The 22,989-nt window shown below is 41.5% G+C and overlaps 1 protein-coding gene across 1 annotated transcript in view; it reads right to left on the bottom strand.

The window, feature by feature from the left end:
• Lamb1 (laminin subunit beta 1) overlaps positions 1–22,989 on the bottom strand; it is a 70,052-nt gene that overhangs the window by 32,445 nt on the left and 14,618 nt on the right. Inside the window, exons 7-19 of the mRNA XM_077795962.1 lie at positions 20,445–20,647; positions 18,096–18,216; positions 16,379–16,567; positions 15,924–16,103; positions 15,677–15,789; positions 13,853–13,932; positions 5,999–6,134; positions 4,727–4,885; positions 3,405–3,532; positions 3,038–3,161; positions 1,879–2,080; positions 955–1,098; positions 494–725 (exon numbers count right to left, since the gene is read on the bottom strand). Of these exons, the coding sequence (XP_077652088.1) occupies positions 494–725; positions 955–1,098; positions 1,879–2,080; positions 3,038–3,161; positions 3,405–3,532; positions 4,727–4,885; positions 5,999–6,134; positions 13,853–13,932; positions 15,677–15,789; positions 15,924–16,103; positions 16,379–16,567; positions 18,096–18,216; positions 20,445–20,647 (2,011 nt within the window). The remainder of the gene's footprint in view (positions 1–493; positions 726–954; positions 1,099–1,878; positions 2,081–3,037; positions 3,162–3,404; positions 3,533–4,726; positions 4,886–5,998; positions 6,135–13,852; positions 13,933–15,676; positions 15,790–15,923; positions 16,104–16,378; positions 16,568–18,095; positions 18,217–20,444; positions 20,648–22,989) is intronic.

Raw genomic sequence — 22,989 nt, 5'->3', positions numbered from 1 at the left:
TCAATTAACACTTGCTAGAACAGTTCTGCTTGTGCACATTTTATATGTCTCCTGGAAACTGGGATTGCATAAAATGTTTTGAAAAAACAAAGCTACTTAAAATGACTAATTCCATTTGGATTTGGTTTCTCCTTTGACCCAAATTAGGCACTAGCATTTCACAACTCCCATCTGAGGCCAGAATGTGCTGAGACAGAGACATGATGTCTTCACAGACCTACTGGTGAGCTCTAAAATGACTCCATGAGGGCAGATTCATGGTAGTTTTGTTCTCTGCCACATCCCCAGCAACAGGCCACTGCCTGGCACATACAAGTTATAAACTACATTTGTGCTACATAAATGAATGAGCTCCTAGGAAATACCAAGGTAGTAAGAAATGAATGAGCCACGTGGAGCCCAGCAGAGATGAAGTCTGTGATTCGTCTAAGAAAATATTTGCTCAGCCAAGGACAACATCACTCTTGTCTTACAAGAGGCGGCGTGCACATACCTCTCACAGTTGTGGCCTGTGGTGTAGTCCTGGCAGCCCAAGCACTCCCCGGTCACTGAGTCACAGTCATCGGCATGCCCGTTGCACTGGCAGGGCTGGCAACTTGGAAAGCCCCAGTACCCAGGTAAACACTGGTCACACTGCCGAGCATACACCCCGTGGAAACAGTGGCACTGGCCAGTGATCGCATCGCAGAAGGCATTGACGGATCCTTGAGGGTGGCAGTCACAAGCTGCAGAAAGAGGCCAACAAGGAAATGCCTTGAGAAACTCACTGAATAACATAGAGACGTGTCAGAGCACCCTTTTAAAAATTAGCAAACTTGTCTCCAAATCCAAATGTTCGTGGGCTCATGTGATCAGCTCCAGCACTGCCTTCCGGAGGGATGAAACACCTCCCCTACCCCACCCAGTCACTGTGTTGCTCATCTGAACACCTAACAGGGCTTCTCATACACCTACGTTTGCATCCGCTGGGGCCAAAGCCAAAGGTTCCAGGCGCACACCTGTCACAGGTTCTTCCAACCACGTTTGGCCGACACTGGCACTGGCCTCCGCTGGGGTCACACACAGAACTCAAGGAGCCCTGAGGGTCACATTCGCAAGCTGCAGGGTGGAGACAGGCCAGAATCTATGACATAAGCAGCAGCACCTCACACCCGCCTCTGAGCTGGCCCACCTCCTCTCTGCTGGCCCACCCTGGTCCTGGCTCTTACTACTCTGGCTTATTCAGAATCCCAATTTCAAACTGTATCATTCCTGCGCCAAGTGGGAGAGAAGAAATAGGGCAGAGAGGACAGATCAAACCAGTTTTTCTAGGCAGACAGTCATTCCGGCTTTTTGCCTGGTCTTCAGAGCTCAAATATCACAGGACTTAGACCTTTCTCTGACCTTTCACAGAAAAACAAATTTCTGTTATTTGATGCTCCTCTGACTCCACCCAATTCCCCTCTCTACCTATGGACATGCTATATCTTCAGGGATTTTTCCCTAGTCACCTGCTGTTCATATATTTCTTAAACACTGATTCCATCTTTAATGGTGCTCAGTTATCTATTAATTTTGGGTTGAGCCCAGGGGCACTTTACCACTGAGCTATATCCCCAGCCCTTTTTTTATTTTTTCCAACAGGGTCTTGCTAAATTGGTGAACCAGGTCTCAACTTGCAATCCTCCTGCAGCAGCCTCCAGGCTTGCTGGGATTACAGGAGAACCACACCTAGTTCGATTACCAAAATATTACTTAAAATGAAGACAAAACCTCATACAGACACCATCTCCTTCTTTTAAACACGGAACCACTGGGTCTGCACTCCAGTGCACCTCTGATGCCAAGCACACTCAGGGCAGGAAGCAGCACCTGCCTCAGCTGCCAGGCTACACCTACCCAGGCCCATTTGATGTAACAGGGCAGAAATGCTAAAGATGATGTTTCTGCAGACATCAGTCATTGGTGTCTTCACAACACTTCTGCTGTTCTCCAGACACCGGTATCTCTGAAAGGTGTCCCAGACACTGTTGGTGACCCCATCTCCTGAGCCTCCCGTGGTGAAAATGTCCAGCGATTTACAATAAGGCATGAGAACAAGCTGCAAAGGAATGAAAACAGCAAAAAATCCTGATGGCTGTGTCCACATCGTCAGTTAAAGCAAGTAAACAGAAAAAACCCCCAAGGCCTCTTTGTTTCCTGAACAGAAGAAAATCTGACTCATTAAGTGAAATCCTTCCTATTCTTGAACCTTCTGGCCAGGAAAAGCTTAGATATACTTTACATAGCATGATTGTTTTTGAAATGCTATTGTTTAAGGCATTTCCTATTTTGGGAGAAAAGCAGTTTAAGTAGATCTTTTCCATTGGGTAGAATTTTGTAAGCAAGGTGAACGTGGAAGGGAGAAAGAATAATCTGCTTTACCCCTCCATGGGCGCTACCCCCATAACACCTCCAGGAAGCATTTGGGCACTTTTTAAAAATTTTGGTACTGGGGATTGAACCCAGGGTGCTTATGTACAATATACACATTTTTAAATGTTCACTTTTTAAAAAAAAAAACTTTATTTTTATGTGGTGCTGAGGATCAAATCCAGTGTCTCACACATGCTAGGCAATTGCTCTACCACTGAGCTACAACTGCAGCCCCCTTCTTTTATATTTTATTTATATGTATATGTTTTATATTTTATATTTTTCTAAGTTACTTAAGGTTTGCTAAGTTGCTGATGCTGGCTTTGAACTTGTGATCCTCCTGCCTCAGCCTCCCGAGCTACTGGGATTATAGGCGTGTGCCACTGCACCTGGCATTTGAGCTCTTTTTTTGTGTATTTGATAATGGGGATTGAACTCAGATGAACACTACATCCCAAGCCTTTTTTATTTTCCATTTTGAGACAAGGTCTTGCTAAGTTGCCTAGACTGGCCTTGAACTTGAGATCCTCCTACCTCCTTCTATTAAGTAGCTGGGATAATGATGTGCACCAAGGCATCTGGCTCAGTTGGGTACTTTCTGCCCAGGCTTTCCTGTATGTGTCAAAGGCGACCTGGCACTTACCGAGTCAATGAGTGTGTAGGGGCTCTCCACGTCAGTATCGGAAGAAGTGTACTGGGGCAGCTCCAGCCTCACCGTGTAGTTCATACCCTTCTCAAAGCACACGGGGCGGGGAAGGACAACATATCTGCCCACAGACAAGAGAAGACAACAAACAGCCCATAAATATCCAAAAAACAAAAAATAAAAATTAGAATGAAAAATGAAAGCTCTATAGTGACAGTTCCAAAGGAAGCAAGTCCATAGTCAATGTCTGGCTCTGAAACAGTAACTACTACTTACAACAGACTAGACAAAAAAAAATTTTGTTGTTGTTGTTGTTGTTAATTTTAGTTAGTTCTGTGGAGCTGCAAACCTCTGTCACACTGACCTTGAGCCTGGCGATAATGACACCACCTGGTTGTCATCATCAGGAACAGTGTTACCACATCGGCTGCTGGTTGGAATCTTCCCAGGTCGCTGCACTGTGATGACAGCTTTTTCCCAGTGATCGGGAAGCTAGAATATGAAACAAACAGAGAGGACCATCTGCATTAGCCCAGGGCTGCCTGTCTGTTCTCTCCAAATTGATCATTTGCCAAGTTTAAATGGAAAACACAGATGCTTTTCCTCCCTCTTTCCCATTTCCTCTGCTATTGCCCCAGTTCCAGCCCCAATCCCTTTTCTCTAAATGCTGAAACACCTCTCAAAGGCCCTCCCTGCCTCTTCCCAGTGTCCCTTGTGGCCTACTTTCAAGCCCAAATGATGATGATCCCCTGCTCAAAATCCTTCAAGCTTTCTATGACTATGTAGCCCACCTTCCTCACTGATCCTGGCATCTTCCTAACAGCATCTCCAGCCATATCCTCCATCTAACCCAGAGGAACAATTCCCAGAAATCTTTCTTCTTTACTCATGATATTCCTTTCTTCCTTTGTATTCGTTTATAAAAATTCCACCCAAACATTAAGGCTTAGATTCAGCTTTTTTTTGCAGGGGTGGGAGGTACTAGGGATTAAACTCAGGGGGCACTCGACAATGGAGCTACATCCTCAGCCCTATTTTGTATTTCATTTAGAGACAGGGTGTCACTGAGTTGCTTAGGGCCTCACTTTTGCTGAGGCTGGCTTTGAACTCACGATCCTCCTGCCTCAGCCTCCCAAGCTGCTGGGATTACAGGGCTGTGCCACTGCACTCAGCTAGATCCAATTCTTTATGACACAGTTTGGCAGCCTCTGGCTCAGCCCAATTGGTGTCACTCCCTCCATCTTTTAGCCCCATTCTCACCTCTGTTGTCACACTGTCACCTCCAGCCCTTTACTATAGTGAGGGAAATGTGTCTACCTTTGGGCAGCCAGGCCTATAGGGACTCCTCAATTCAGCCAGGTTAAGCACCTTACTAAATGAAACTGGATTCAAGAAAAACAGACATTTTAGGGTATTCACTATCATTCACTGGTAGGGTGCTTGCCCACCATGCGTGAGGCCCTGGGTTTGATCCCCATCACCATTAAAAGAAAAAAAGAAACTTTAAAAGAAAAATATACATTTTAACTTTTATGAAGGAGGTTAGCAAAAAGTCAGAGTCTGATCTGTACCAAAACCAACCGCAGATTTCACAGAAACTTGAAGTCCCCATTAAAAGTTCTGTTTTCCACCAACACCCCCCCCCCTCCGCCCACCCTGCCACAGTCCACTGGGGTGGTTCCTCACCTGTGGCTCATAGCGAATTAGGATGTCATACTCCATGGAATATGGTATGTTGTCAATGAAGAACTCCAAATAAGCCCCCTCGGGCACTCGGACAAAGCCAGCTCCAGTCCAGGATGGAATCCGGTCTGGGATGTACTGCCGTTCCACCACACTGACTCCCTGGGAAATAAGGGGAACAGTGCTATGCTCTATATGCAGTGGAATTCAATTTCACTTCACAGCCAAAGAAATCCAAAGCCACCCAAAAATTCAAAACCATGACTCTCGTATCTGTTCTTCAGACACAAATTTCCCAGTAGGTTGTATAGAGTTTTTGATATATAAGCAGGTAATTGGTTTCTTTTCAGTTTTGTGGTTGGAAGTCTTGGGACATTGGGGATGGAACTCAAAATGACAAGCAAGTCTAGGAGGGATGGAGTCATCTTCGGAGTCTCCACAAGGCTAGTCAGACCAATGTCTAATGGAGTTATTTCTGTCTCATTGGCGTTAGTTTCAGGCTCTAAGTACAAGGAAATAAACTCGATATGCTGATGAGCACTGGCTAATTACTAAGTCATTTCTGATGTCCTGTTCACAAGGTTGTTAGATAACACCTGTGGTTGGTCATCTCCAAAGGTGGCCACCATCAATTCTTTTATTCCTCTATCTGTAAGCAGCTTTAACCATCAAGAGACACAAACTACATTATCCTCTATGAGACTTAGTTGGCTGTGTGACCAATAGGATGTCAGGAAATGATATTCTGGGACTTCTGAGTCCAGGCTTCAAGAGATCTGGCAGCTTCTGCTTCCTCCTTCCTGGAAGCCAGAGGCCAGGTGAAGAAGTCTCGCTGTCCTCACCCTACCAAGCTAGCAGGAAGCTCAAGAGACCTGCTTGGAGAGGTCATGTGGATAAAAATGCCCAGCCAGACTCCAACTGCTTCAGCCATTTCAGCTGAAGTCTAGACATCCATTTTAAGTCTATATGATGTCAGATATAATTTTGGAGCATACAAAGAGAGAAGAACGGAGGAAGACTTTCTTACAAAGACAAATTTTTTAAACACACCAGCCAAAAGCCTTATTAGTGAATGCTTCAAAGTCTTATTTGTGAATGACAGACTGACTCAGCTTTAAATTTAGACTGTTTTCAATAAGGCATGTCCACACCCATATTTTGTGCTGACAAAAGCTACAAAAATGCATCTTCAATGGCCTCTATGCAGAGCACGTTTACACCATAACCCCCCTTATAATGCTGCTTTGCTAACCTGCCATGCACCCCTCTACTTACAGGCCCCAAACTGGCTTCCTCTGCTTCATAGAGGTAGTGATCCAAGGTGGTAAAGTAGTACCCAGATTCCACCCCGTCACACTGCCTTCCGATCATGTGAGGTCGACAGGAGCACTGGCCCGACTCCGCAGAGCAACTGCAGGGAGGAAGAGCAGGTCAGCTGTGTTGGCCATACACATGAATTGGTTCACTGGAAGCTGTTCTGTCTTTGCCATTAAACATTACAGGGGGTAAGAGGTTTATGTAGAATTTTATTTCCTTCACAAAACAAAAATATGTGAGGGAAAAAATAATGCCTGTGAATGAGTCCCAAACTCTAAAGCATGACAATGAAACCTCTTTTCAGTTTTACCTCTCTTTCTTTCTTCACTTATGCTCCACCCATGAAGAGATTTTCTATAGACATCACACACTTTCTTGCTTTGGTATCTTTTCTGTTTTACTTATATCCAACTGTGAGCTCTTTCCTGAGCCTCAGACCCAAATATCCAACTCCCTGAAGGACACCTCCAACTTGATTATACCAGAGGCACCCCACATGAAAGGGTCCAAAATGGCAACACTCAATCCCTCCCATGTTTTCTACTGGGGTGAAGGCACTCTTGCTCCCCGCTATCCCCACTGAGTCAACTAAGTTGGAAATTTAGAAGGTATTCTACAGATTACTTCTTCATATACAAATAAGAATCAAATTCTGTGACCTTACCTCTTTGCATCTTATGTCTGTCTTCTTCTTTTCTACTGATCATGCTATATTTTGCTTCTCTTTCCCAAACAGCAAAGGCAATAAGTCTATCTGGAATCCTCATTGCCAGGTTTGGAACTTATCAACAGAGTCACATCACAGTGGCCTTGGGAAGGTGCACTCTGCACCTTCCATAATCTGCTGTTCTGCACCTCTCCAGCCTCATCTCTCCCACCATACTCAACTACTTGAAGTTTCTCGAATACACTACTTGATTCAAGTCTCCTTCCCTTTGCTTATGCTGTTCCTCCAGCCTGAAGGTCCTTTCTCCTTAATCCCTAGCAAAGATCCACATGTTCTTTAAAAATTCAACTCACACACCACCTTTGCAGTGGCATTTCCTGACCACCAGCCCCCATTCCATAAAATGAATTTCCTCCATAAAACGAACTTCCTCTCATGTCATCACCTCCTTAAGGGAGAAACAATGTCTCTTTTACTCCTGTATCTTCAACATCTAAAACAAAGCTCGTCGGAGTAGGAATTCACTAAATTGAAGCACTGGGTCTTCAACTCTCCAGTTTCCAGAGCCTCACTCAACTCCTATCCCTTTATCCACGTTCTATTTCATTCCCTCCACCATTCTCAAGTGGTGATTTCTGAGGTTTTAATTGTTCCTTAACTATATTGTTCTTAAGACATGTTGCTTTCTTCCTTATAGCATATTACTGACAGATTTCTCTAACCCCTTATTTCTCTAACTCCTTGAGGGTCTGAACAGGGCCTTACCTTAGTTTCCCCATCACAACTGGAGCCTAAAACCCAAATTACATGCATCCATATTTACTCCATTAAAATTTCATCTGTGCTAGGTGCGATATTGCACGCCTGCAATCCCAGCTACTTGGGAGGCAGAGTTAGGAGGATCACAAGTTCAAAGCCAGGCTCAGCAATTTAGGGAGGCTCTAGGTAACTTAGTGAGACCTCGTCTCAAAATAAAATATAAAAAGTGCTGGGGATGTGGCTCAGTGGTTAAGTTCCCCTCGGTTCAATCCCCAGGACAAAAAAAAAAAAAAAAAAAGTTAGGCTGTGGTTTGAAATTGTTACTAAAGTAACCCATTCTCAGAGATCCTTTTTTTCTTTGTCATCCCAAAGTTCACCTGAAATCAATTTTCACAGGCATCTGTAACATTCAGAGGCTTGTTTAAAATGTCCCAAATGGCTGTCACAGTTCAGAAGAAGACCTCTTCCTCCATGTCATGTCACTATCCCACAGAAACAGGAATCCTTAACACCCTATGGCCAGTTCCCAGGAAAGGAAAGCCTGTTCCCATTAGGAACCAGCGCTCTTGGCACAGGCTGCCACCAACAGCCATTTTTCAGAAATTCAGCCATCAGCCATTACATCATATGGACAAAAGAAATCCTCTTTTCCTCCCCTGCAGATGTTTACCAAGGAAACAAATGACCAAAACATGAACCACTAAAGAAGAAAACAACTAGATCCTTCAGGAGCAATCACGAGAGACAGGAAATGGAGGCAAGGATGAAGAGGCCCGGCAGACTCCCAGGCTGCCTTCCCTGAGGCACAGCTCCCAGTGAGGCAACTCCAGGAGAGTCAAATTTGCCTCAAACTGCCCTGCCATTGCACATCTTGGTGACTTTGTGACAGATGTGAATCACCATCTCTGATGAGCAGGGCTCTAGGACACAATGACTGCTTCAGTGAGCTCCTTCTTGTGGCTCTACCTGCCCCTACAGCTCCTGGCATCCCGACTCTGCTGTGCTTGCTTCTGTATTCCCAGCCATGGGTGAGACATTGCCATGGTTTGCCCAACTGCCCTCCGCACTAATTCATCTTGTCCCCAACTGTCCTTCGCTTTTCACACCAACTTCTTAATCTCACCTCTACTACTTCTGTCAGCAGAGTTTAAATTTTTCTGTTGGTACAGGTCAGATATAACCTTCTCTTTTCTTTATCTCAATATTCAAACCTTATTTCAAATCATCTCTCAACCTAGCAGCCTCTTCCTGTGGTCACTGTGACTGTCTTAGCCTGTTTACTGTAGCAGCTTCTTAAACTCACTTCTCATCTCTTCTCCATCTTCTGCTCGGTTTGTCCCGTCAACCACCACCCAACCTGCCTTCCAGTGGCACTGTTTTCATCTTTTCACAAAACCCACAGTTGTTTCCCTGGATCTTGATATAATAAGTTGTGAAGCCTCTGCCTGCCTTTCTGCAGCTTCCACAACCCAGTCACTGAAAACAACTGCTTCTCTTCCCAGGAACCGTGCTTGGCTTTCAGAGGAGCCACGCTCCTCATACTCTTCAACAAATATTTACTAAGCAAATATTGGCCTTGGAAGCTGTGCTTCCTGGCACCAATACCCTCACATTGTCAACTTTCTGAACCAATCCTTAAACTTCTTTGGTAAGTCCATTCTCCCTCACTCAATGATATGCAGAAAGACAAATGGGGCAGATAGGGATGCATGTCCTAAGGAATTTATAGTCTAACTGGAGAGATAAACAATAAAGTAATTATCCAATGCAGTAAGAACTCTGCAGAACCACCAGCAAAGCACTCTGGGTATGGAGGAAGACACAGTTCATCCAACTGAGGAGACTGAGAGGCTTCAGGAAAGCTGTGGCACTGAAATTTGAAAAGGATTTTTGATAATAGTGGGGTGTGGGCGCAGACTATAATCCCAGTGAGTCCCGAGGCTGAGGCAACAGGAATGCAAGTTCAAAGCCAGCCTCAGGAACTTACAGGCCCTGTCTCAAAATAAATACTCAAAAAATGGGCTAGGGATGTGGCTTAGTGGTAAAGCCCCACTAGGTTCAATCCCTGCTACCAAAAAAAAAAAAAAAAAAAAGGATTTTTGACAGGTTGACATGGGGGGAGGTGGGCAGAGGCAGGAATGACAAGAACAAAGAGCATGATGGAGGAAAGTGAGCAGAGATGGCCAAGATCAGACCAGATCCTCACCGTGCCACCCTCATTCCTGTCTGTGTCTTTACCTCCTTTTCCTCTCAGCTAAAAGGCCCTCCCCACCCACCTAATCTTCATCAGTTTTCACGACTGGTGCTCAAATCTGATCTTATCCACAGTGAGACACTTTCTGGTGTTCAAGTAATAACAAAAATCACATGTGATAGAAATGGTCTACTTTTTAATATTACATGTTCCACCAGTCTCCATGTAAAATAAAAACAGGTTCAAGTCATTGAATCAGTAAGATAGAATAATGACAAAATAAGTAATCCTCTGGGGTAGGCACTGTCAGCCTCCAAAGATGTCTATATCCTCTTCTCTGGAATCTGTGGATATGGCAAGAGGGACTTTACAGATGTCTTTAAGGTTAAGAACTTTGAAATGAGGAGATTATCATGGATTATCTGTGTGGGCTCCATCTCAGCACATGAGTTCTGAAAGGTGGGAGAGGCAGGCAGAGAAGTAAGCCAGGATCTGACCCACCACGGCTGGCTTTAAGATAGAGGCAAGGGCCCTGAGCAGCTTCTAGAGGCTGGGAATGGGCCTTAGATGACAGCCAGCAAGAAAATGGAAACCTCATTCTATGACTGCAAGAAACTGGACTCTGCCAACAACCACCGTAAGCAGGAAACAAATTCTCCCTTACTACAGCCCTTAGAATGCCATATGGCCCCATGGACATCTTGCTGTCAGTCTGCTGAGACTGACCTGAAGTGTAAAATAACAAATTTATATGTTTTTAGCCACTAAAGTGTGGTAATTTATTATAGAAGCAATAGTAAAACTAATATAGGCCCTATGTTTTCCCAATAGGTGAAGAACAGATTTTTTTTAAAACAACAGAGACTTCTCATAAATATAAAAATTAGCAGCATTTAAAAGTTTTTTAGAAGAGTTTTTTAATTTTAATTTAAATAGTCATGTGCAAGGAAAATACAATTTCAACTTTTCCCTATTACTAAGGAATTAGGTGGAAAAAATTAAAGTACAGAAAGCATCATTCATAATGATAGCCACCTAATAGCTCAATACTGTCATCTCCTCCATACGTCTGATTTCAATTAAGAGTTGGTTCCACCCTGATTATCAACAAAACCACCCATTCTTTCCGGGACAGCATCACTCTATCATCCCAACTATACTTTCTAATTGGTAGGAGCTGTTTCTAGTATCCCTTTATGTCCACATCAGGGCAATTGGTAAAGGATTAGATGAACCATAATCATTTAATACACTGATGAAAATGTCTATTTTATTCTATTTATTCTGCTCTGGTTTCAAAATCGATAACTTTGAGTCACTCATTTATTGAGCACTGTGCTGAGTGCCACGGGAGATGTAAAAACTACACTGTCTGTCTAGAGACCTTTTAAACAAAGTTGTAACACAAAACAGAATAAAAGGTGGTAAAGAGATGCAAAAATAAGGTGCTGCTGAAACACTGAGAGAGGCTAGAGCATCAGTATAAGAAGCAGAAATCTCCCCCAAAGTGGTGGGGGCTCAAGCCAGATATGGAGGGCCTAAGTTTAATTAAGGGAACAATTTTGAAGAATGCTGTGAAGATGTTTATCTTTTTCAATGTTTCTGAACATACTGTTTACCTAGCAACCACTGCCACTAATTCTTATTTAGTAAAGCAGGCAATCTGCCAGGCAAAATTTCTTTAACCTGGCTTGAATTATATTACTTAAATTAGATCTTCTTTAAATATTAAAAATTTCAGATTAACAGTGGACTGAATAGACACAATCACTAAGCTTTTACTGTACCATCAAAAATCCATTTGGCTCGCGATACATTTTTAAATGTGGAAAACTTCAAATGACTTCATTCTGTCCCTGGCTTAAGTAACTAAGGATTGTTGAGGATCACATTTAGAGATTGCCTAAGGAGTGCGTGATTACTCACTCCATCTTAAAAACTGTTTTGTTTCTCAGATTCCTTTACTCTTTACTTTTTCTGAGTGCCACTGATACACCACAGTCTCCTAGTAGGAGCAGTGCTTTAGGAGACGGGACCTCGGGGACACGTAGAGAAATTCCTCTTAGGGGAAAAAACTGGGGAAGACAAACACCTCTAGAGACCAATAGAGTAGCAGGACTAGAAGACATCTTTAAAGGGTGGGTCTTTAAAGGCTGGCAAGTCTTGTCAATCAGATGACTACCTGCTATAAAATTTTTGACTAAAATGTTTTTGTTTCACAAACTTTCGATGAACACCTTCTTCATTTTATTAAGTTTTGCAGGAGACATTGAAGGGCAGCCAGGGACAGTGTGTGGGTGGAGACACGCAGGAAATGTGTGTGGAACAGAGAAAAAGAGGAAGGGAGTGTAAAAAACAAAGCACTTAGGGTAAAGGAACATAGGACATTCCTGAGTTTAGGACATAATTTGGAGAAATACGTAGGCTACTTCCATTGGCTCAAGGAGGGCTGTGGGAGTGAGGACAGCTCTCTATGGAGGAATCAGTTGCTAAAGGAATCAATAAGCCTTCAGGAGCCACAAAGGAGTCAGAGAAGGGATTCCACAAGCAGACAGCAGTTCATCTTTTTTCCTGCTTTTGACTTATTCCCTGGATGTTTTCTAAGAACAGAAACTCTCGCTGGAGTTGCAGAGACTACAGGCCATACTGAGTCTGCAGCACAATGTGCAACGGAACAAACCCAAATAAAGAGGCCAAACAGAACATGTTCTTGCGACCCCAAACATCTCATTCCTTCCCAGTGGACTACCATAGTGTTGGGAAATGACCTTGTAAGAGAACTGAGTTTTGAGTCCAAGAAGCTTGTTCAATGAATTCAGCATGTTCTCCAAGGGGAGATTCAGGATGACAAGGGAACATCTGTTGAGTCTCTCAGCCATCACTTACACTGACTTTACCAGATGTTCTGACTCTGATCCAGTGAGAGACCAAAATTCTCTGGGGCTCAAAGGCGGTTTATTAAACTCCCACAAATTGAGCACCTTGCCAAATGTGTATTATAATTTTTGGTAGAGCTTCATGTTCCTTCTATTCAAGAAATACTGGCATATTTTTGTAACTAAAGAATTACTATACATAGTTTTTATTTTTGGATTTGGAAGCTACCAAAAAAAAAAAAAAGAAAGAAAGAAAGAAAGAAAATAAAAAGATTCTCCATGTAAAAGAATCTGTTTTCCATCTGTTAGATTGGCAAAAAAATAAAATGTTTAATGATATCAGCTGTTTCTGGGGATGGGGAAAAGGTACTTTTATAATCCTCTGGCTGGAAAGTCAACTGGTATAATCTGCCTGGAACAACCTGACATCTCTATTAAAATAAAAAAATGTGCATGTACTTTGACTTGGCACTTCCATCGCTGGTAACCTGGTCTACAGAAATATCTCCAAATGTTCGTCAAGATAGCAAGTATATTCACTGTAACATTTTTAAAAGGGAAAAATATGAAAATAAATAAGCCATGGCATTTTCACGTTAAAGTGCCAAAGAGCTATTGAAAAGAAAGAGGTAGATGAATATAGGCTGATGTGGAAAAGGTTCTACAGATGAAAAAGAACAAGTTTCAGAATATAATACACACGTTTCTTTTTTAAAACCCTGAATAAAAGTAGAAAACAAGGAGTACATGATTTTCTTTGAATTCATCTGTCCAAAAAAAAAAAAAATTACTAAAACTTAACATGTCATTTTTAAAGAAATGAGAAGGAATATCAATCTTTTCCATGTTTTATTGGTGCATTATAGAATATCAATTTTAACAAGCATATTAAACTATTAATTTCTAGGGAGATATAAGAAGCCGCTCATAGTGACACTTCTAGGCAGTGCTTAGAAGAAAACTGAAAGTGAGAACAAGAAAAGAAACACTTTTCACTTTATACCCTTCTGAACTTAATTTTTTTTTTTTTTTTTAACCATGGGCATACATGGCTTCCATTGATGAAAAATACTGAAAAGGAAAACACCACCATAAAAACTCAAGTAATGCAAGTATACTAGAAGGTTTCAAAGCTAGATCCTGGAATAAAATATTGAAAATACTGAGACTGCGGGTACCAATAATTACCAGGTATTAAAACCAAAAATGGACATACTCTGTATAGCTTAAGAGTCAATAGACACTCAGGCTGCTCCTAGATGTGCTGACCTGCCTCAGTGACTGTAGTAAAGAGCACAAAGTGGAGCTCCACTCACCTGTTGTTGAATGCTCCCCCAAAGTCACAGTCACAAGGTCGACAGCCGTCCAGATCGTTGCTCAAGCCCCAGTGCTGTGGCTGCAGAACAGAAAAGATGAAAAGAGTAAAGGTGGGTTCCTGGCGCTACACAACACACCACAAGGAACAAGTCACAGCGTGGTTTTGGTTTTTCCACCAAAGAAAGCTGACAGAAGAGACATTCTGAAATAATGAACCCAAGTTTGCAGGTCACAGGAGGCAGGGGATTATAGGTAATCACATGACAGGGTCACATCAGACTCCTTTTCTTTGTGCAATTAATGAGTAAGCAGAACAGATACCAATTTTCTTCATTTGAATTATGCTGGCAGTAAGTCACAGCAAATATTTGGCAGGACTTTTAATTTTCCCTCAGTTCAGTTTGTCATAAATCCCACCAGGAAAGCCCTTCAAGGATTCACCTGTGTGGAAAGACCACATAGATTCTTCTCACAACTGGAGGGTGAGGAGACCATAAAGTCTTTGGGGCATTTGAAATGGGGGGAAAAAAAAAAGAAAGAAAGAAATGGGACAGTATCTATCAGGGAAGATGATTTCTAAACCTCAAAAATGAGCAGATTAAAAAGAGGCTACCCAAGCTGGGCATGGTGACATATAACTGTAATCCTTGTGGCTTAGGAGGCTGAAGCAGGAGGATTGAAGCCAGCCTCAGCAACTTAGCAAGGATGTAAGCAATCAATGAGACCCTGTCTCAATAAAAAAATAAAAAGGGTTGGGGATATGGCTCAGTGGTTAAGCACCCCTGAGTTCAATCCCAGGTACCCAAAACAAACAAAAACTTACCAACTTAAATCAGACTTCCAGAAATTTATTATCTATCAGGATTATATACAAATACTTTTTTTAAAATGGTGATAAATGTAAGAATACCATAGAAAATGCAGAATAATGTTTTTAAACTGTCCTCAGGATTACTCCACCCAAGGCTAGGGATGTAGCTCAATGGTAGAGGGCTTCTGTCTGGCACATGCAAAGCCCCAGGTTTGCATGTGCTAGAAAAAAGCCCTCTACCATTGAGACTTACATTTATAACCAAACGGATCTCAGGCATCAAGCAAAAACAACAAAAACCCATTCAATCGTTTTGGTGAACTTTTTTGTGTATTTCCTTCCATATTTTGTTTTTCTTGTCGGATAGTTTTTCCTACATAATCAAGACATTATTCATGCCCTGTGTTTTCTGTTAAACAGCAGAAGCATTTCCTCATGATATTGTCATTTTCAACAGCAATCAATTTAGCACTGTATGGAAATCTCCAAATTTACTTAACTATTTTCCCACTCTTGTTCCCAAGTCTTCTGCCATGATTAATAAAGAGGCAGTGAGTCCTGTGAATAATCTTTGTCCAATTTGGTGATTATTTCATTAGGACAGATTCCCAGAAGTGGGATTAGTGGGTCAAGGGGTATGCACATTTCCACAGGCTACTGAGATGTAGCTCCAAAATGCTTTCCAGAGTATGAACCAGTCTGCATTTCTATCAGCAATAAACAAGTGTGAGCCCTCATTATGTCCTCACTAATAGCAAGTATTCTCATTTTTAAAAACTTACTAGTTTCCCTGTAAAAGTGGTATTTCACTGTAGCTTTATTTTATAATTTTAACTGTGAACATCTTGTCAAATTATTCACTAGTAATTCCTATATTGTGAACGTTCTACTTGTGTCTGTTAACATTAACACATAAGGGGTGCTGGTAGACTCCATGATGGTAAAAAGAGTTCTCTATTAAAACATGTCATGTTCACTAACTGTTCATCCCATGTGATTAGGATTTACCTACCAGACACTGGTCACAATGCTGTCCTGTCACCAGACGCTTACAGTAGCAGTAACCAGTCTCAGAATCACAAGGATTTCCGCCAGGAATCGTTCCCAGAGGGTTGCAAGCACAAGCTTTATTAAAGACAAAGTGAGGCAAAAAAACACACAAAGTGAGTCCAAAGTCACTGTTTGGTTTTAGAATTACAAAGTAAAATGGGAATTGGGTACATGAGAGAACTCCCAAACTTCTTACTAAACAGACTTACATTTACAACCAAATGGATCTTCAGCACTTAAGTCATAGAAGCCTTCTTTGCAAATATCACAATGTTCTCCTTCCACATGCAATTTACACCGACACTGACCAGCAATGAGACCAGCAGAAAAATCAGTGTAACTGTCACAGATTCCCCCATTCTGAGAACCTGCTGGGTCACATGTACATTCTAAGAAGAAGAAAAAGGAGCAGGTTAAATGGACCAGAAAACACAATGTATTGTTATATAAATACACTGTTCCCTTCTACCCTCAAAATCTCACAAAAATAAACCAAAGAAGGTTCAACTATCAAGTAAATTCCACTCTCGACAGCCCAGGAAGCAACTAAACTAACCATGCTTGGCCTGCTGCTCATACTGGGCTCAGAGAGGGATGTTACTACAGACAATTCCATGTGAAAGGTAACCTAAAATAGGTCCCAATGTGACATATCCCCACATACTTTCGCAGAGATTAGGATCTCGGATATCCCTCTCCGGGTGCTGGTAGTAAAACGGTTTGCACTGCTCACAGTTTCGTCCCATGGTGTTGTGCTGACAATCATCACACACTCCCCCGCTGACATTCCCAGTGGCCAGGAAGACGGCCATGTCAAAGTGGCATGAGCTGGAATGTTCATTGCAGTTACACTCTGTATAACAAGACCAATGTAAAGAAAAGACATTTAAGCCACTTATCAACAGAGTCTGCAGGAATAAGGCTCATGTAGGAAACCAGGAACTGAGTTCAACAGAAGAGCAATCAACAAGAAGGCATAGCCCCACTAATGATACTGGTTCAAACCCTAAATCAGGTTGGAAACTAAAAATGTGAACTCTCTGAAGCAAACATATTTATCTGTGAAAGAAAATGGACTATTAAAAAGGAAAAACCCTCGAGGGAAATTCTCTTGGAAACATATGATCAGAAGGACAGCTGCCAGTCCACTGAGGATATCCACAGGTCCCATTCAGTGGGACTGGGTGAAAGTACTCCGAAGGACGTAAGGTGGTACATTCCTAGGAAAGCCTGTTTGGACTCCCTGTTTGGAACAACATGGTATGAAGTATCATTTTCCCTTTTCCCTATTCCTACCAGCACATCAGGCCTCTTTGGTAAAAGAGGTAAAGCTCTTTGGTAAAAATTGAGATTTTGTTGTGTTGTATTTTGTTTTGCTTTTGGTACTGGGGGATAGAACTCAGAGGTACTTTACTACTGAATTACATCCCCAGCCCTTTTTTGTTTTGGGACAGGATCTAAACTGTTGAGGGCCTCATTAAGTTGCTGAGGCTGGCCTCAAAGTTGCAATCCCCCTGAGTCACTGGGATTAAGGCATATACCACCGCACCCGACAAAATTGAGATATGTTTAACAGCCATCTAGCCAACCTTCTCAGATGTATTTCCTTCCTTAGCCTCTTTGGCAGTCATCCAACCTGGCTCCAATCATCTCACTCATGCTCAACACAAGGGCATACCAACTGCTCTTGTCTGGCTCTCCTGGGGCTCTACACTCTTAGCTTCCCCACTTGCCTCTGCCATAGGATGTTCTACAGAGGGACGTCCCTGTCCCTCTCATCCAGCAACCTCAAGTACCACTCATCAAGGGCCAGCTGGGTGCTAACTGCTAACAAAGCAGTGACCACTCCAGCTTTCACTGGTTTCTGAACTTTTAGAACATTCCTCCTAGCAAGGGCAGAGGAACTCTCTTAAAGGGGAGGAAAAGTGTATGAAATCAGAGCAGGTGGGAAGGGTGTTGCTTCACACTTCTGTACCCCTCTGCACAGAGAATAACATTGGGAATTATCCAGAGGGCGCAGCTGGCTGGCACGGAATTGAGGCTGAAAACCCTACTCCGTCTCTCTCTGGCCTTAATGATCCACCATGCCATATTTTTCTTTCATTTTCCCTCATATCATCTTGTCTTAAAAACAGGTAGGAGATCAAGGACAACAACTCAGTCTTCCTGGGTCAGTGCCAAACACAGAGGGGCTGCTCAATAAATAGTAATTTTTGTTAAATTAACTGAATGCATACTATTGGTCTCCTGGAAATATCACGGTGAGCCTGGGAGAAGTGTGTAACTTTTCTTCCTCTTCAAAACAGCTCACTGTTTGGGCACTGTGAACCAGAGAACTGGAATCCCAATTGATTCAAAACCTCCCCAGGGCTGAGACTTACTTTTACAGGCATTGCTGTTCCGACCTTCAGCAGGTCTCCAGGGCAAATCATGGTAGAAATCCATGCACAGTTCACAGTTTAAGCCCTTTGTATTATGCCTGCACATGCAGTGTCCATGGACCTTGAAAGTTGAAAAACAGGGGCCAGCAAGGTCAGGTCAGAGAAACTAATGGCCAAACTGTCTCCACAATCCATAGAAAATATAAACCCCTTTCCACATGAATTGCTAGCTTGCCACAGTGAGGGTTTCCTCGTTTTATCTTCTTCCTCTCCCAGCAAGTTCTATCCATTTCGTAGATGGCTATAATTCCCACTCTAGAATAGTTCCCATGACATAATGGATGCCCAGTATTTTATCATCCATAAAAATAACTCATATAAACAAAATTTGCTAATTTAAAAAAGCAAACTAATTACTTAAGAATTTTTTTAAAAAACTACTGTAATAGAAACCTCAAAAGTCACAATGCAGAACTATATCTGGAGAGCAATTCATATCACTGCAAGTTTTGCCACAAGGCCAAATAAATTGGGGGGAGAGATGCTAGAAATTAGAACCAGGGGTGCTTTACCACTGAGCTAAATCCCAGTCCTTTTTATTTTTTATTTTCAGATAGGATCTAAGTTGCTGAACTTGTGATCCTTCTGCCTGAACTTCCAGAGTAGCCGAGATTAAGGGTGCATTACCATGCTCAACCCAGATAACCATTTTTTAAAAAGTTATTTGCTTAAAAAAAAAAACAAAACAACTTTAGACATAGCACTTTTTTCAACCAAAATAAAAATTTAAAAATCAAATATTTTTTTTTCCTTTAAGTCAGAAAACAAAATCCCAGAAAGATACAATCTAATTTGCTGCACTATTCATGTTATTTGGCTATAAAACATGTATGCTTGGGACTCCTGAGACATGCAAATGATAAACTATTTCTGCTCATCATATATGCATGTACATGTGTATTTCACCTTAACACTAGTTTCTATAAAACTGAAGTCAGAAACAGAACTAACAGGCCCCTTTTGGACTTGCTCTGACAAGACTGAAGGTAGCTGAAAGTAAAAAGTCCTCTAGCTACAAAGTGGTTTTATATAAACTGAAAAATGGTCCAAAGTTCATACCATGAGACTCTACAGTATCTGAGCAAACAGGACAACATACTCTGACACCATGAGAGTAACATGACATTTACTATGCAGCAGATTTGTTACATTGGAAAGTAACTGCACAATCTACCTGGCATTTTCTCAAAGACATACTATAAGATCAGTAATATATCTATCCCATCTATCCCTGCCTTCAGGCTCTGTTAAAAATCTAAGTAAGTTGTGGCTCAGTGGTAGAGGGCTTGCCTGGCATGCATGAGGCCCTGGGTTTGATCTCCAGCACCTCAATAAGAACAAAGTTATCCAAGTTGTTTATGCACTGAAACATCTAACTGGAGTAAAAGGAAGACAGAATTTTTATAAGGTTGAATACAGCCAATCCTGAACCTTTTTTTTAAAATAAGGATTAATAAATTTCAAAAAGACATTAAGTAAGCAAGGCACACCCTTCAACAAGGGAGGCCTGGAGTTTGGTGGCAGGAACCCTAAGGGAAGGGCAGGAGCACTAATCCGAATACCCATCTGTTATTCACTTATCTAGGACTCCTTAGCCAAGTTCTCAATCTCTGGTCTCTTCTACCAAGAACAGTTGGTTTAGGTGATCTTCTGAATCCTGACACTAAAATCCCCTGGGTCTATAAGAATTCTCCCAGAAGTTACTTAACTAGGTTAGAGTACCCTAACCCTTTCTACATATTTGGCAAATCACCCAAATTCCAAATTTTAAAACACTCATAACAGTACAAACACAACATGGAAGTGTACAAGGAATGAAATTAGAAGAAAAATACAAAGAAAACTTTTCTTGATCTTTAAATTTCTAAAGATATCCCATGGGTCTGAGTTAAAATTTCTAGTTGCTTTGGACTGGGATCAATTTCTGCTTTCTAGCATAAAGACTGAATACCTGTGGTTTTTAATCTTCCCTACTGTAAAGGCAAACTGAATTGTTATTTAGACAATTTTTTAATCCTTGATGACTAGAATATCTACTTTAGCAAGAGCCTATAGCAAAAAATTACAAAATTTCATTCAGGGTTTGTGAAATGAGCAGTCCATACATTCTCACAGTCCAAGAAACTGAAGAGAAAATCAGCAATCAACCACCAACCTGGTAAAGTGGTGAAACCTAAGCCTGGAAAACGAAACCCCCTAAAAAAATGTGAAAGGTTTAAGTTTAAGACTGAATCTTGCCTTTTAAAATCACCAGTATAAAAGAGCAAGCCGCAAGGAACACTGACTTACCATTCCTTCCACGTCTTCACTGAATCCATCCACAGGGGCACATTCACTGGCGTGGCCGTAGCAGAAGCAATTTCCTCGGACCACCATATCATAAACAGCATAGTAGTACTTTTCCCTGATTTCCATTCTGGAATCCAAAAGGTTATCTCCCAAAGTATGCAGTTTCACAAACTTGATTCTCAAGTTGGTGATTTTTAATAGATCTGTGAAGGTCAACCAAGAAGATGAAAAGTCTGGTCAAACAACCAAGAATTCTTTTGCAATTATACTTCCTTTCTCTTTAGAGCAAGGCTTGACAAATGAAAATGGCTTAAGAAAAGTTTACTCCCCTGAGATGGTCTAGATGACAGCTGTAAAGCTTAACATAACGTGATGGTCCCTGGAAGCAGGAAAGCTTACTGCCTTCTCAGTTTTCCAAGAATGTCTAACCTGTGTTGAATCTGTCTGAAGACCAGAGATTCACCAAGAAGTGTGAAAGTGGAGAAATGATAAGAATGCAGGTGTGTGATTACCAGAAGCCACTCGCTTCCCAAATACCATCTGGCACCCTCAGAGATTAGTGTCAGTCTCACAGAAAAATTCCATTCAGGTGGGAAAAGATTTACTTTGACTTCAATTCTTGTTATTATTTTAACAGTTAGGAGCATATTTTTCTTTTTCTATTTTTGAAGGAGAAAATACTATCTGAAATTTCCTGCCACTTCAATGAAATTCAAATTACCAAAATAGATTTAACATGCCAGAATAACTACAATTTAGGGAAAGAATAAGTCAACCAAGTTTTTAAGCAACATTTTGTAATCTACAACTTTTCTTGTCCTAGTTTTATAAAACATTTCCATACTTATCAATATAATATAGAGACATAAGGATAAAGGGACTTTAGTATGAGGATGTCAGGGCAAATTAATTTTTCTTAAATATAAGATCCTTGTAAATCAACTTCTTACATCTTTTTTTTTTCATCCTGGATCTGAAGGCCTATGTATACTACAGAAGCTGGGCTTCAATTACATCCTCCCATAATTGGCTAAACCAACAGCTAGTCAACCTTCTCCACGTTTGTTTTCATTAATTTCTAAGTTGTTCTTGCCAAAGTGGATCCCGGGAGATTGGTTATTCCATCTGCCCCCTGGCTGAGCTCTGTAGCCTGAAATTGTTCATAAGCTTTATTTTCATTTATGCTGATACAGTCTTACAATGTACAATAGAAGACAAAAGAGTAGTGGCCCAGTGCATTAGATACTTTCAAAGCCCAAATACAATTTTATATACTTGTAATAAATGCATACTTCACAACAAAGACTACAGAAATGGCTGGGGGTGGAAAGTTAAAATGCACGCCTTAAACTTGTAAAATCTGCAGCAGAAAACCCACGTTCCTACTGAGCTGAATGGCAACATTCCCTACTGCAAAATCCTCCTGCACAAAGTGAGCACAAGCCCCTGCTGAAGAGAGGCCCAACCACAACTGTGAAGGGCAGCTGGAATATTTAGAAACCCTTGAAATGATCTTTGTGGAAGCCCTCAGAAGAGCAAATATACTCCCCTTGCTCTTCTGCTAGAGTTAACAATCAAGCCTCCTTGAAAAAACTGCTGTTCCATCAGGGGATCATCTTTGAAGTGCATCTCCGAGGTCTGTACAATAGGGACAACTCAAGAAACATTGTTCCCTGGATTACAAAGTAAATCCAAAGCATGATCAGCTCACGTGAATACAAAATTCACAACTGAATTTTGAAACATGGAAGGATGGCCTCATAGCTCACTCAGATAGTGGCACAGAGCTGGAAATACTATTAAACATTTGTTTTACAATAGAATGAATGAGTAAATTAGGGACCAGAGACAGTCTGGGCCACATGTAAAATTAATTTAAGCAGGGAAGCAGTACTTTTCTGGCAATATTCCCTGGATTTCTTCCACTTTATTCTTCCATGCTTCAAGCTTGGAAGTTCCGTGAGGACTTGGTTTACAAAAAGGGGCCAAGCACAGCTGGGAAAGATCAGCAAGGACCAGCCCTGCCTCTACTCAACTGATTGCAACTCCACAGCACGGGAGGCAGGCTCACCCTTTCCAGGGCCAGCTCTGTGCAATACCTCAACCACAGCTGGCTACAGTATTCACACCAACATCAGCTTCGATTTATTGAACATTTTCTATAGGTCAGACATTTTGATTGGTCATTTATATATGTCAATTCATTTTCCTTCCACAATTATCCTAAGGTCAATATTACTCTTTCCATTTAAAGATGAAAGAAAGCAGCAACAAAAGTCATAAATACATTACTTGCCCTGGGTCACACTGCTATATGATGGAACTGGGATCCAAATCCAGTTGATTCCAAAGCCTATACTTTTAATTATTGCACATTGTTTTCCAAAAAGATCAGAATGTAATACTATAATAGCATGAGCATATCTGCTGAACATTAAAAAGAGATCTGAACTGAGAATCATAACATGTGGGTTCAGATCTGACTGCCATTTAATAGCCACATCACTTTATGTATGTTGTCCAACTGTGAGCCTCAGAGTATTCA

This window comes from Urocitellus parryii, chromosome 3 (assembly GCF_045843805.1).
Source record: "Urocitellus parryii isolate mUroPar1 chromosome 3, mUroPar1.hap1, whole genome shotgun sequence".
Classification (NCBI taxonomy): Eukaryota; Metazoa; Chordata; class Mammalia; order Rodentia; family Sciuridae; genus Urocitellus; species Urocitellus parryii.
The sequence above is the reverse complement of the archived record's forward strand: the minus strand, read 5'-3'. Positions and strand labels throughout refer to the sequence as shown.